Source organism: Colobus angolensis, unplaced genomic scaffold (assembly GCF_000951035.1).
Source record: "Colobus angolensis palliatus isolate OR3802 unplaced genomic scaffold, Cang.pa_1.0 Scaffold186, whole genome shotgun sequence".
NCBI lineage: Eukaryota > Metazoa > Chordata > Mammalia > Primates > Cercopithecidae > Colobus > Colobus angolensis.
Window position 1 is genome coordinate 3,327,842 of NW_012114999.1, and position 15,263 is coordinate 3,343,104.

At 41.5% G+C, this 15,263-nt stretch overlaps 1 protein-coding gene across 4 annotated transcripts in view; it reads left to right on the forward strand.

Annotated features, from left to right (window-relative positions):
- Window positions 1-947: 947 nt before the first annotated feature.
- Window positions 948-15,263, forward strand: part of ABCD3 (ATP-binding cassette, sub-family D (ALD), member 3) — a 95,347-nt gene continuing 81,031 nt past the window's right edge. For 3 of the 4 annotated variants that reach the window (XM_011940013.1, XM_011940014.1, XM_011940016.1), the window contains exon 1: window positions 948-1,220. In XM_011940013.1, the coding sequence (XP_011795403.1) occupies window positions 1,111-1,220 (110 nt within the window). In that variant the 5' untranslated portion in view covers window positions 948-1,110. The remainder of the gene's footprint in view (window positions 1,221-15,263) is intronic. The other variant, XM_011940015.1, reaches the window with a different exon arrangement.

A 15,263-nucleotide genomic window follows, 5' to 3' on the forward strand; every position in this document is an offset into this window, starting at 1 on the left:
TAATATGTACGTGCATTATGCGAGGTTTTACGAGCTTATTTTCTGACACACTTGCTTTTTTTCCTCCAGTTTCCTCGGCTGAAAACAGCGATTCACTGTTACTGTATACATGCTAGGCTCAATGCTGGGGATAACAATTCCTGCATCATAGGGCGAGACAGGAGAAGAATGTTGTAATCTGCAAGAGCCCTTCTGATTCTGGGAGTGAGGCCAGCATTAATACAACGCACGATTGTTACTTCTGAATGTCCCTTTGCAAAGAACAGTGTTTCTCAAACTTTTTTTCTGACCAGATCTGCATAAATACATTTTACATCGCCGCTGGCGATGCGTACGTGTAAAACACTGAAATCAAAATTTCTCCAAACAAATCCTTTACTACGTGATGTACTGTGAAACTTTTCTATTTTGCGCTATTCTCAATTTTAGGGTGGTGATCCCGATCTACCAAACCGATTTCACAATGCGCTAGAGATTATAACCCGCGGTTTGGAAAACACCGTCTTGGAAAAAGCTCTTTGATCTGTGTCATTCTCCTCACATCTCCCTACGTTGCGGAGTTCCGATTGTTTCGTTTCGTCCTAATTATCACTGTGCTGTGTTTTCCCTACACGCTGTGTGACGGGGCCGCCCGCCTCCTTCCTGGGCTCCTTTAAGAGGGTGGTAACGGTCCATCACCGCGGGAGTGGAGAGGCAGGGCCCACTAGGTCCTCGGTGCAGGCCGGGCCCGCTCATCCACTTCTTGTGAAAGCCTGGGTGTGCGCGCGAAGAGTGGGAGAGTAGGGGTGAGGGAGGGGCAGCACCGACGCCTCGCAGGGCTGAGTAGCAACAGCGCCTCCGCGCCGCCTTTCCGGAGACCCCGAGGGGGTCCGCGCGTGCGCAGAGCGCGTCCCGGGAATTGTTCCTCCCTCGGAGGCTGCCGAGCGCGCTCCCGCCGAGCCAAAGTACAAAGTGGGCTCCAGAGCGCGGGCGGCGCGGCGGCGCGCGCCAGGGGGCGGTCCTGCGCGGCCGGCCCCGCCCTCTGCTCGCCTCCCAGTCTCCCCCGCGCTTCCTGCACTAAGGTATCCGCCGCTGCGTCCCCTCCGCCGGCTGTCTTGTACCGGCAGTGCCATGGCGGCCTTCAGCAAGTACTTGACGGCGCGAAACTCCTCGCTGGCTGGTGCCGCGTTCCTGCTGCTCTGCCTGCTCCACAAGCGGCGCCGCGCCCTCGGCCTGCACGGGTAAGAACGCCCGTAGCCGAGCCGCCTTCCCGGGCCCTAGCGGTCGCTCCCCGCGCGGCTCCCTCCCCGCCCGGCGGACAGGTCCCTTTGCCCGACGGGGTGAGGCGGAGAGAGGGCCGACTGCGACTGCCATGGGGCTCCAATGTCAGGGTGTCCGCGAGTCCCTGCCGCGACAGCATCGATCCCACCCGGCCTGTCCGGTGACCTCGCTCCACCCCGGGAGTGCGAATTCTGCGCCCGCGGGCGAACCGGCGTCCAACCAGCCCCCAGGGAGCAGCCTCCATTTGGGGGTGGGAGGGGGACGCGGTGTGTCCCCCACCCCCTTCCCTACATCACCCCCTTCTGTATCAACTTTCTGGGTGTGTTCTGGTTTTGCCATCTCATCTCCAGACAGACCGTGAAGGATTTGTTTTGGGGACGTGGATGTGTGATTGAGGATGGGAATTGGATTCGCCAGGCTGGAGGCTGGTGTTTAAGTCACTTGGACGAGGTTTGGCTCCATTCCCGAGTAACTGCTGTTGAAAGTCGCGAGGGTGGCTCCTGTGAAACTATTCCCGGTCCACTTGGCAAGATTGCCATCTAAAGTGGTGACCCCTTGGAGTCGGTGAACCCTTTGGTCGGTGAACGCCCTGGCATTTCATCCGGAAAGGCTGGATCGGGTCTGTCGGACTTAGAGAGCTCTGTAGGTGAAAGGTGAGAGTGTGTTTTAGGTGAGGATCAAGCTCCTTTTTAATGACACTCCACTGCTTCCACCGCGAGAGAATTTCAGTATTTAAATTTAACTTTGGGAGGCTATCAGATCAGAGAAAGGAAAAAAGAGAGCTGAATTACGGTTGTGACATATAGGTATGTATGCCCATACGTACAATTTTTATTTGCTGGACAAGTGAATGAGAAAAGGCTACTTCCCAGGCGTTCTTGCCAGTCATTGAATATTTCGTATTAAATCTTGACATACTATTTTCATGAATTTTATTTTATTCATTCCTCTGAGCTGGTACTGTTGTCTCCCATGTTTGATTTGCCTACAATATCTAATTAGTAGTAAAATTTGCACTAAAACACTGACAAGTAGACTTCTAGTTTACAGTACCCTTTCCATTAAGTTCTTTCTAGCCGCCTTCTGTTTTTATCTTGCTAGAGTCTGAAGTGATGATCTTTCTTTTCCTTCCTAAATCCATTTAACAGAGTTGAAAATGATTTGCAGCATAGTCTGGGCAATACAGCGCTTACTCATTTTTCTTCTATTCAGTTTGCTTTTAAAAGGATTAATTTGGGAAAATATAAAGCAAGTTTTTCTGTTGGTTTGTATAAACTCCCAGTTGCAAATAGAAGTTACCTGTTACCTGGGAACATGCCGGTAGAAAGAAGATGTTAGGTCCTTTAACTTGAATTCTGTTTTTGCAAAGAAGTGTTTCAGGGCATAGAACAAGTGTTTTACTATGTAGGAGGGGACTGGAGGACGGCCCTGCCAGTTCTGGATTACTTTTATAATTTTTTAAAAAGAAACTTCTTTACTGAAGTATCACATATTTATATGTATATGTGATATAGTATCACATACATGTCACATACATGTAGTACACATAAGTGTAGAGCTTGAAGAATTTTTACAAGTAGAACACACCCGTGTAATCAGCACCCAGATCAAGAAACAGAACATTATTAGCACCCCAGAAATTCTCCTCATGCCCCCATCCAGTCAGTCCACCTAACTACTAAACCAGTTTATAAGACCGTAAATAATTGGTAAAGGAAATTTTGAACATAATCTAATGGGAAATAGTAGTGATAGAAGTAAAATAATATAATAGAATTTGTCTTGTTAAATAATTTTAGCTGCTCATTTGCCATTGTAAAATGCCTAAAAAAACCTTTTTTTTTTTTTTTTTGAGAAATGTTATGAGCTTTTGTGGGGATTAAATTATTTAGCAGGAGATGTACTGAACAAAAGATTATTATTAGTCTTTTGCATTGGGATGAGTGGGGAAAACCTCTATTTTACACATTATTTTGTTGGAGGAGATTGCAGATTCTAAGCAGAGAATTGTGAAGTTTGAATTGTTGAGATGAAATGATTGAACTATTTTGAAACCATTAAAAATGGTATTGAGTGTATTTTTGTAGATATTATACTTCCAGAATCTTATGAATATCTTTCAGTCACCACCTTTGGTATCACAGTTTGAAGATTAGAGGATTCTAACTTTATATTTCACTGGCCTTTTGAATACCTTTGGCAACAGAACTAATTAATTTTAATATCTGGTGCTTAATTAAGGAAACTGTGGCTACTTGGCCTTTTTTTGTCTGTGTTGTTAATAGTAGGTTGGTTTTAGAATATATATTCCCTAAAATTGGACAGATAATAGAGCTAGTAAAAATCACTTTAAAAGTTACAGTGTAACATTGTTCCAAACATTAGGAGAATGAGTAATTAAATGTTCTGGGTTATTTTTAATTTTTGTTAATGTAATTTGTTTTCACTTAGTTAAATCTCATATATGTGTGTGTGTTTCTGACCTTTTATTGTGGAAAATTTCACACGTATAAAAAGTAAATAGGATAATACAAGGATTGTCCAATACACTTTACCCAAGGGGTACCAACAACATTCTATATTCCTGTTTCATCTATATCAACCTGCCTCTCACCCCTTATTTTTATAGGTTTTTTTAGATAAAATTTATATACATTGAAATGTACAAATCTTAGTTATACATTTTTTTAGACAAATGAATACACTGTAACACATCCCTATGACAAATTAGAACATTTCCTTGTCCCCAGAAAGTTCCCTTGTATTCATTCCTGATCACCCTGTATTCACTCCTGATCCCACCACTGCTGTACTAACTTTTCACTTTAGTTTGCCTAATCTTACATTTTATTTTATTATTTATGGAGAAAGCAGAATCTTTTTACTCATGGATAAAGAGGGCTATTTAAAGGAAGTGTCTATTTCAGAACGTTATATTACTGTGCTGGGAGCTGTAAGATTGTGTGTGTGTGTGTGTGTATTACAGAAATATATGACTTGTTTTCTCAGGGAGCTTACCTTCTTGTTAGGGAAGAGAAACTTAAACACTGATAGCAGAATGAAATGTACAGGTAGACGTGTGTTAGAAGTTCTGACAAAGACAAGATTAATGTGTTTGGGAAGGGTTGGGGAAGGCTTCATGAAGGATGTGCGTTAAGCCTAGAATGAGGGTAGGAGTGGATAACCGGAATAAAGTGACTGTTATAGCATCCTTTATCAGATTTTTGTTGCATTTATGATAGGAAGAAACTTTGTGGTGCCCTTTCAATCCATCTTCCACTGGCACTGGAGCTCTTTTTAAGAAGCTCAGATATGATCGTAATATTCCTTCATTAAAATCATTCATCTACTCTAAAATACAAACTTTCTGTATTCATGGTGTGGTCCTTGCCTACTTTTCCCACTCATCCAGCCATAAGGAATTAACTTACAGTCTCTAAGTATGACAGTCTCTGCCTAGCCTTTGCAGTCCGATTGCAATCACTGTCATCCCCACTATGTCTCCTCATGTTCTGATATTTATTTATTTATTTGAGACAGGGTCTCTCTCTTTCGCTCTGGCTGGAGTGGTCACTGCCCACTGCGACCTCTGCCTGCTGGGCTGAAGCAGTCCTCCCATCTCAGCCTCCAACGTATAATCGCTGGGACCACAGGTGCCTGCCACCACGCCTGGCTAATTTTTTTGTATTTTTTGTAGAGACAGATTTTCACCACGTTTCCCAGGCTAGTCTGGAACTCCTGAGTTCAAGCAGTCTGCCCACCTCAGCCTCCCAAAGTGCTGGGATTACAGGCGTGAGCCACCTTGCCCAGCTGATACTTCTTTTTCTTCAAGACTCAGTCAACACTTTGTCTTAGGTGTTTTCTATCTTTTTCTGATCTCCAAACTGATGTAAGTGTCCTCTGCTTTTATGATACTGTAGGCCATGGGTCCCTAATGCCCGGGCTGTGAACTGGTACAGGTTGGTGGCCTGTTAGGACCCAGCCACACAGCCTGTGCAAGTGAGCATTACCACAGCCTGTGCAAGTGAGCATTACCACCTGAGCTCTGCCTCCTGTCAGATCAGCAGCGGCGTTAGATTCTCATAGGAGCGTGAACCTGTTTTGAACTGCACGTGTGAGGGATCTAGGTTGCACACTTCTTATGAGAATCTAATGCCTGATGATCTGAGGTGGAACAGTTTCATTCTGAAACCATCCCCCACCCCAACCCCAATTTGTGGAAAAATTGTCTTCTGCAAAACTGTTCCCTGGTGCCAAAAAGGTTGGAGACTACTGCTCTAGGAATCCCTTACTCTGGCACTTACCACTCTGTATTGTATTAGTTTGTTTTCTTGGCTTTTGCCTACATCAGATCCTAAGTTTCTTAAGGGCATGAACTGAGTCATCTTTAATTCCCTAGTTTGGCTATGTCATGGGTTAAACAGTGTTTATGGAGAGGATAAATGACATAAGATAGTTGAAGAACTTTTAAGGGTAATTGACAGGCAGTTGGAGATGCCTAGTTCCAACATGAACAGAAACATTCTTTTCACAGAAGTAATAGTTGTGTACCTGAGCATATATAACCTGACCTGGGGAGTGGGAAATCAGTGGGCCAATTTTAGAAGACAGAGAATGCTACCCATCTATATAGCCACAGTATTTTATTATCTTCAAAAAGCAGAACAGAACAAAGCAGTTTCGCTGCTTATCAGTGCTTGTCAAATAAAGTTCAGATTTCTCATCTTGGATTTCAGAGCCTCCCTCAATCTGGTCTCATTTTACCTGGCTAATCTTATATGCCATTGCCTGCCAACGGGTACTCCCTTTCCAAATAGGCCAGTTTCTACACTGTTCTTTGAACAGGCCACACTCATTTTTGGCTTTGGAGCTTTATTCATGCTGTTACTCATACCTGGAATATCTTTCTGTGATATCCCTGTTCTCCAACTCTTGTCATCCTTGAAGGCATCCATGAAGTGTTATTTAACTACTCTAGATGATCTAAATGATGATCACCTCTTTTAAAATTTCTGAAGCATGCATTTAAATCCCTTTATTGTTTTACCTATTCATTGCTTGACTGGATATAATCTAGCTAGGTATACCAAAGTCCACCTGCTTATGGGGTGATTTTCCTGCTTTTAAAAGCCTCCATCTGGCCGGGTGCGGTGGCTCAAGCCTGTAATCCCAGCACTTTGGGAAGCCGAGACGGGCGGATCACGAGGTCAGGAGATCGAGACTATCCTGGCTAAGATGGTGAAACCCCGTCTCTACTAAAAAATACAAAAAACTAACCAGGCAAGGTGGCGGGCGCCTGTAGTCCCAGCTACACGGGAGGCTGAGGCAGGAGAATGGCGTGAACCCGGGAGGCGGAGCTTGCAGTGAGCTGAGATCCGGCCACTGCACTCCAGCCCGGGCGACAGACCGAGACTCCGTCTCAAAAAAAAAAAAAAAAAAAGCCTCCATCTGTAAATGGTGGGAACACAGTTTCCTCTCCTAAATATTTCTAAGGAATTTCTGGGAACTTGTGTTTCTCTTAGTGACACCTTACTTCACTTCCTTTGGAGCACTTTCTGCTCTATTTGAGAAGGTACTTACATCTTGTCTCTTGAGCCTGTCTCTTTGGTGTCTGCCTTGATTTCTCTAAAGAATCAGTCACAAAGCAGATATTTATAGTAGGGCTTTATTGAAAATTTGGGAGGAGTGGTAGGGATTATATCCCATAATAGTCAACAACTTAAAATGCTTTTATTTAGAAGTTTCTTGAACATTCCCATGCTGGAAATTTTTTGACTTTTTTTTTTGTCCTGAGTCTCAGCCCTGTGGCCTGCTGTTGGGCCTTTCTTTACCCACTGGGTGTCCTTGTATCTGTAGTTTCTTACTCCCTGCACTACCTTACTGCTAACCCCTCTACAACTTTCCTGCAAACTTCAAAATTCAACTTTCCTTCCCTAAATCTGCCCCCATTCAAATCAAGCTCTAGAAGGGGCTGGCTTCACTTTTCTCAGTTTCACAGGCGCACTGGGTGTTTTGCACGGTACAAGCATGAGTCATGTGAGGGGCTAGAGCTGCTTAAGACCCTTACAGTGACCCATGAGTAGATGTTATATGGGCTGGCCCTGTTTGGATCCTCAAAATAGAAAAGAGATGCTTAAGCAACTTTGGATGGAAGAAAAAAGCACTGAAGAATTTGCCAGCCAAGGTAGCTGTGTACTGAACCCAACTGAGGCAGATCAGGGCCAGAGCAATATTCTGAGAACTGTGGAGCTATCTGTGGTCTGCTAGGGGGAACTGAGTACAGGTTGTTTAATTAATTGTATGTGCCTGTTATTGGCACATTGGCATCCTTGGATAGGCATTCTATTTCAAGGCTTTTGCACTTGCTGTTTCCCCTGCCTGAAGTGCTCTTTCCTCAGATACTTACATTACTTACTCTCCCTGCTCTTTCAGTCTTTTCTCAGACATCTTTTTAGTGAGACCTTCTATTGCCATTCAATTTATTTTCATTTATTTATTTATTTTGAGACAGGGTGTCACTCCGTCACCCATGCTGGAGTGCAATGGTATGATCTTGGCTCATTGCAACCTTTGCCTCCTAGGCTCAAACAGTCCTCCTACCTCAGCCTCCCAAGTAGCTAGGACTACAGCCACACGCCACAACACCTGGCTAATATTATTTTTTGTAGAGACAAGGTCACATTATGTTGCCTAGGCTGGTCTAGAATTCCTGGGCTCAAGTGATTCTCCCTCCTCAGCCTCCTAAAGTGCTGGGATTAGAGGCAAGAACCACTGTGCCTGGCCCCTGCCACTCAATTTAAAATAACATCCTGTCTACCTTCCTGGCTTTACTTTTCTCCTTAGTACTTATCACTATAAAATATGCTATATCTGTTACGTATTTATCTTGTCTATTGTGTATGTTTGCAGTATATACATACTGCTAGCATGTAAGTTCCACAAGGGCAAGAAGTTTTGTCTATTTTGTTCACAGTTATAGCCCCAGTGACTAGAACTGTGACTGACATAGTAGACACTCATATTTGTTTGACTCTACAACAACAAATGAGATGCTCATTTCTTGGGGGCTGTGGTTACTATTGTTTTAAATAACAAATTCTTTTTGCTACAAATGTAAATGTTATCTTTAGTGTATTTATGAGGTCTTCAGGAGCTGGACCACTTATACCCCCTATATGTATAGGTAAAGCAAGTCTCAGAAACTTAAAAAAATGCTATCATTATCATCACCTGCTTTTGACAGTTAATAGAGTGTAAACATTAAAGACAATTTAAGAAAATTAAAAATCATTCATAATGTTATAACCATAATACACATATTGTTTTATTTTTATTTCCTTTTATTCTGTATTTATGTGCATTTTTTACATAGTTATAGTGTACATGTTTTGCTGTTTTCATTTAAAGCATACCTCTTTCCTATATTTCCCTATACATGACCTTCATAACTATACTTTTAAAGAAATATATAAATATTCCTCTGTGTGGCTATATCTTAGTTTATTTTACTGTTAGCTATTGAGCATCTAGACTGCCTGTGGAATTTTTATGGATTATACTGTGTATTTTTGCAAGTGAACGTTTTCATCTCTGCCGAATAACTTCCTGGGAATAAGTTGCCAGAAATAGGATTAATGAATGGAGGCTTATGAATTTCCTTAGTGTTTGTGGAAACCGTGGGTATTCTTAAACTACACAGGTTGATGTATTACTTTTCATGAGTTGTGCCAATTTGCAGTACTATGAATGAATGCTAACTTAATTACCTACTCATCATTAGGGGATGTTAAAATTTTTTTCTACTTTACAGATGCAAAATAGTCTTGAAAGATTATTTTAATTTGCATGTATTTTATAATTTGCAAAAATGAACATTTTTATATGCAGCAACTTGATCTTTATTATGGAGGCAGTTGTTAAAGAATAGTCTTTAGAGTCAGATACGGGTTCAATTTTTCAGTTAGCCATTTGCCAGATCTGTGACCTCGGTCAATTTACTTAACCTCTCTGAACCTCAGTAGAACAGAGATAGTAGTATTTACTCACTCACTCTGCAGTTAAGTGAGGATTAATGGAGAAAATATTTTAACCCAGTGCTCAGTAAATAAAAGGTAGCTCTCATTCCTATGCTTGCTAAAATAAAACTAAAAGGACAACAAAACATACCATTGTTAACTTCTTAAAACCTCCCGAGCCTTCCTAATTTCCTCAGATATACCCATGACAATCTCCCGAAAGAATCCTTTTTCAATTGATAGAATCATTTACTTTCAGAGTTGGAAAGTATCTCAAGTTAGTTTTATGTGACATGGTTTTTAGGTTTCTGTATTTTTTCAGTTATGCTTCCTGTATATGACAGTCTTTATTTCTCCACCTTTTAAAGAGGTAGTGATAAATGGAATCCAGCATTCAAAGTGTCTTCTCACTGACATACTAGAAAAGAACTGTGACCTGCCTTGTCCTAAGCTTTCATTAAAGATCCTAAGATGTTAAGTTTTCATTAAAATAGCATGAAGTTACGTTCATTTTTATGACTCAAATATTTTTCACTTGTATTTAGCTTACACAATGTTTCTTTCCCCCTCCTCATCTTGATGTGTTTGATTTTTTTTTTTCTTGAGATGGAGTCCCGCTCTGTCACCCAGGCTGGAGTGCAGTGGTGCAAATTTGACTTACTGCAACCTCCGACTCCTGGGTTCAAGTGATTCTCTTGCCTCAGCCTCCGGAGTAGCTGAGATTACAGGCACCCGCCACCACACCCAGCTAATTTTACTGTATTTTTAGTAGAAATGGGGTTTTACCATGTTGACTGGTCTTGAACTCCTGACCTCAGGTGATTCGCCCACCTTGACCTCCCAAAGTGCTGGGATTACAGGTGTGAGCCACCGCGCCCAGCCTGATTTTTTTTTTTTTAAACCTGGGTGCAGGTCTGTATACTTATTTTTGGTTGGACACATTACTTCTTCCCTCTGAAACTTTTTGATCTGCACAATTAATTACTATTCCTTCTGTATGTTTTCCTAAGAAACTTAAAAAACTGATTGGGCAGGACTGAGTATAGAACAGTATGTTTACACCACTATAATCTTTCTATTAATTAACACCCTTTGGTTATTGTATTGGCTCTCATCTTTAACTTACCAGCACCTTTTCTCACATTTCCTTCTGATAGTAGACCTGGCATTCTGATGATATCCATAACCTGATCCATACTGGACCAGAGTCCTCTTTTGGTATGTTTCTGTTGGAGCTGGTGTGGGGAAGGGTCTTTTTTTCCTGGTCATAGAGGTGTGAAGATAGACCTTAGAACTGTATGTGGCCTTGGTCTCTTACATGGAAAGGGCAGAAACCCTGATTTTGTTTATCATCAAATGCTTTGTAGCATAGTGAACAAAATTTACAAAAAGTTCATGATCCCTTTCAAAGAAAAGAATGACCTTAGTCTGACAGAATTTTTTGGTGAATTCATACTTGCTCCTAAAATTTACCACTTCCTTCTAAGTACCCATGCCATACTGCCCATTTAGATAAGTAAGTTGTAATTTTTTCCCAGGATCAACATCACACTCATCCATGACCTGATGAATATCATCACCTTCTAATCTGTTTCAATGTAATATGAACTTGAATTATGAAGGAGAAAGATAGGATCTTCCTGCATTTTCTTTGGAATTATATATGCTAAATTAAATACAATTTTATGGGAAATGGTATTTCACTGTGTTGACCAGGCTAGTCTCAAATTTCTAGCCTCCAAGCGATCTGCCGCCTTGTTCTCCCAAAAGTATCAGGATTACAGGCATGAGCCACTGTGCTTGGCCCTGTTATTTCTTTTCGAAAGATTTTTAGGTAACTGTTGTTTGAAATGGCATTTATATTATTTCTACATAAAATTAGGCATCAGGCCCTTGCTTAAAAACATGGCTTTCATCATATTCTTTTTAAGGGTAAGTCACTTTTGTTTTAGTCATCTCTGTCAAGAATATAGCCTTCTATAAACTTAAGAATAAAATTCTTTGGATAACTGCTATTTATGTAATACAATGGAACTATTATAAATATTAAGATGGTTTGAAGCCTTCTTAGGTAAAATAGAAGGAGTATGCTGAATGGTGTTTTGTTTATTTTTTGTTTTTTTTGGCCACAAGATTGAGAAATGGAAAAGTGTGTTTTTTTTTTTTTTTTAAACACACCTTTCTTATCGGTTTGCTAGATTAGCAGGCCTGAGTGAATGCAGTTAAGTTAATAAAGTATAAAATTGAAAATAAAACTCATCAAAGCATAATCAGCTAGTTTGATATTTGTAAATAGATGTAGCCGTCTCACCACTATAATGGTACTATAATAATAGACATAAAAGTGGATTATATGATTTACTCTATGCTGAAATTATTTTGACTTTAATACTTTATTAATACATCTATTGGCATTAAAAAGCACTGTGTAGATGAGGCAACTGCTCTAGGTAAATAATAATTTAGTCAGCATGTTATGTTGATATCATATATGTGATATATATGATATGTAATGTATCATTGCATGTCACTATTTTAAAAATATTTATACAGTTTCTTAAATGTATGAAGTAAGCAACATGAGACAGTATGATATGGTCCCTTGTGGAAGGGACTGGTGGGAGGTAACTGAATCATGGAGGCAGGTCTTTCCCATGCTGTTCTCATGATAGTGAATAAGTCTCATGAGAGCTAATGGTTTTATAAAGAGGAGTTCTCCTGTACAAGCTCTTTTTGCCTGCCGCCATCCATGTAAGATGTGACTTGCTTCTCTTTGCCTTTCACCAGCATTGTGAGACCTCCCCAGCTACATGGAACTGTGAGTCCAGTTAAACCTCTTTCTTTTGTAAATTGCCCAGTCTTGGGTATGTCTTTATCAGCAGCATGAAAACGGACTAATACGGAAAATTGGTACAAGTAGAGTGGAGCGTTGCTGAAAAGATACCTGAAAATGTGGAAGCAACTTTGGAACTGGGTAATAGGCAGAGGTTGGAACAGTTTGGAGGGCTCAGAAGACAGGAAAATATGGGAAAATTTGGAACTCCCTAGAGACTTGCTGAATGGCTTTGACAAAAATGCTGATAGTAATATGAACAATAAGGTCCAGGCTGAGGTAGTCTCAGATGGAGATGAGGAACTTGTTGGGAACTGGAGCAAAGGTGACTCTTGTTAATGTTTTAGCAAAGAGACTGTCAGCATTTTGCCCCCTGTCTTAGAGATTTGTGGAACTTTGAACTTGAGAGAGATGATTTAGGGTGTCTGGCGGAAGAAATTTCTAAGCGGCAAAGCATTCAAGAGGTGGCTTGGGTGCTGTTAAAGGCATTTAGTTTCATAAGGGAAGCAGAGCATGTAAGTTCAGAAAATTTGCAGCCTGACAATAGATAGAAAAGAATAACCCATTTTCTGAGGGGCAATTCAAGCCAGCTGCAGAAATTTGCATTAGTAATGAGGAGCTGAATGTTAATCACCAAGACAATGGGGAAAATGTCTCCAGGGCATGTCAGAGAACCTTTGTGGCAGCCCCTCCCATCACAGACCTGGATGTTTAGGGGGAAAAATTGGTTTTGTGGGCTGGTCCCAGGGTCCCTCTGCTGTGTGCAGTCTAGGGACTTGGTCCCCTGCATCCCAGTCCCTCCAGCTGTGACTAAAAGGGGCCAAGGTACAGCTCAGGCCATGGCTTCAGAGGGTGTAAGCCCCAAGCCTTGGCAGCTTCCACGTGGTGTTGAGCCTGTGAGTGCACAGAAGTCAAGAACTGGGTTTGGGAACCTCTGCCTAGATTTCAGAGGATGTATGAAAATGGCTGGATGCCCATGCAGAAGTTTGCTGCAGGAGTGGGGCCTGCATGGAGAACCTCTGCTAGGGCAGTGTGGAAGGGAAAGTGAGATTGGAGCCCCGACACAGAATCCCTGCTGGGGCACCACCTAGTGGAGCCATGAGAAGAGGGCCTCTGTCCTCCAGACTCCAAAAGGGTAGCTCCACCAGCGGCTTGCACTGTGCCTGGGAAAACTGTAAACATTCAACGCCAGCCCGTGAAAGCAGCCAGGAGGGAGGCTGTACCCAGCAAAGCCATAGGGGCAGAGCTGTCCAAGACTATGGGAACCTACCTCTTGTATCAGTGTGAGCTCTATGTGAGACATGGAGTCAAAGGAGATCATTTTAGTGCTTTAGGAATTGACGGCCCTGCCAGATTCTGAACTTACAGCACTTTTGTTTTGGCCGATTTCTTCCATTTGGAATGGCTGTATTTACCCAATGCCTGTACCCCCATTGTATGTAGGAAGCAACTAACTTGCTTTTGATTTTGCAGGTTAATGGGCAGGTCTCGGATGAGACTTTGGACTGTGGACTTTTGAGTTAATGCTGAAATGAATTAAGACTTTGGGGAACTATTGGGAAGGCATGATTGGTTTTGAAATGTGAGGACATGAGATTTGGGAGGGGCCAGGTTGGAATGATATGGTTTGGCTGTGTCCCCACCTAAATCTCATCTTGAATTCCCAGTGTTGTAGGAGGCATAGGTGGGAGGTATTTGAATCATGGGGGAGGTCTTTCCTGTGCTGTTCTAGTGATAATGAATAAGTTCCGAGTGATCTGATGGTTTTATAAAGAGGAGTTCCCCTGCACAAGCTCTTTTTGTCTGCCACCATCCACATAAGGTATGACTTACCTTGCCTTCCGCTGTGATTGTGAGGCCTCCCCAGCCACGTGGAACTGTGAGTCTAATTAAACCTCTTTTTTAAATTGCCCAGGCTTGGGTATGTCTTTATCAGCAGTGTGAAAACAGACTAACAAACACATAGTGTCTCAGAGGATAAGAACAATTCTGTAAATGTTTGTTAATTTATTGAGTAGGCCTACACCTAAAAAGCTGTTTTAAAATTAATTGTAACTTTAATTTTAAAAATTAAACATTTTTGCATTATCAAAGTTAAATATACACTATGGAAATTTGAATAACTAGAAGGAGGCAGGGAGAAAACACCTTTTCTAGTGTTTATCATTAGTGTCATATTTTATTGATTCTAAGATGCACTTTTTTTACATTTTAGCATCTCTTTTCACATTTTAACTTCTCTGAAATTTGAATGTAACTTACAATGGTGTGTATTTCCTTTTTACTGTGCATACTTTTATCTTGCCTATAAAAATACTGCATATCAGCTTGCATGAAACTCAAACTTCTGACTAAAAATTCATTGTTGCCATTCTTCAGTTTATCTTGGAGGTGTGGCTAAGAAAAATGCAAAAAAGAATAATTTGAGATAAAATCAGATTTTTTTCCTCTTTCCAGAATGAGGGCTGGAGAAAGTAGCTTGGCCTGAGATAGGCAGGTGAAAATCAGTGAACTACTCAAAAAAAGAAGAACCCAAAGATCATGCCACCAAGTCAAAGTCAAGTGCTCGCTATGTACCAAATGCAGGGTTTTCAGATGTTAAGCTAAAAAGTAAATTAGACAAGAGTTTTGCTGTTGAGAAACTCATAGACTATTGAAAGAGAGAATGTCGTATCTTAACATTTTACACCAAATTTCTAGTTCATCCCTGGTAATATTTTATTTAAAATACGGTTTGTTGTTGCTTTTTGAGACAGGCTCGCTCTGTGGCCCATGGTGGAGTACATGGTGCCATCATGCCTCACTGCAGCCTTGACCTCCTGGGCTCAAGTGATCCTCCCACCTCAGCCTCCTGAGTAGCTGGAACTATAGATGTGCGCCGCCATGCCTGGCTAATACTTTAATTTTTTGTAGAGATAGGGTCCCAAAGTGTTAGGACGTTATAGGCGTGAACCACCATGCCTGGACTAAAATATAGTTCTTTATTTACCTATAAATACAGTTATGTTGCATCAGGAAATTAGATTTAAGGTATTATCAACTGTAGGACTCATGTGAACTTTCCCCCCATCAACAATACCCAATATATGTTGTTTAGTAAAGAGGTGGGGTGGAGGAAGCAAGCATAGGACAGAATAAATGAGGTGATCCCATTT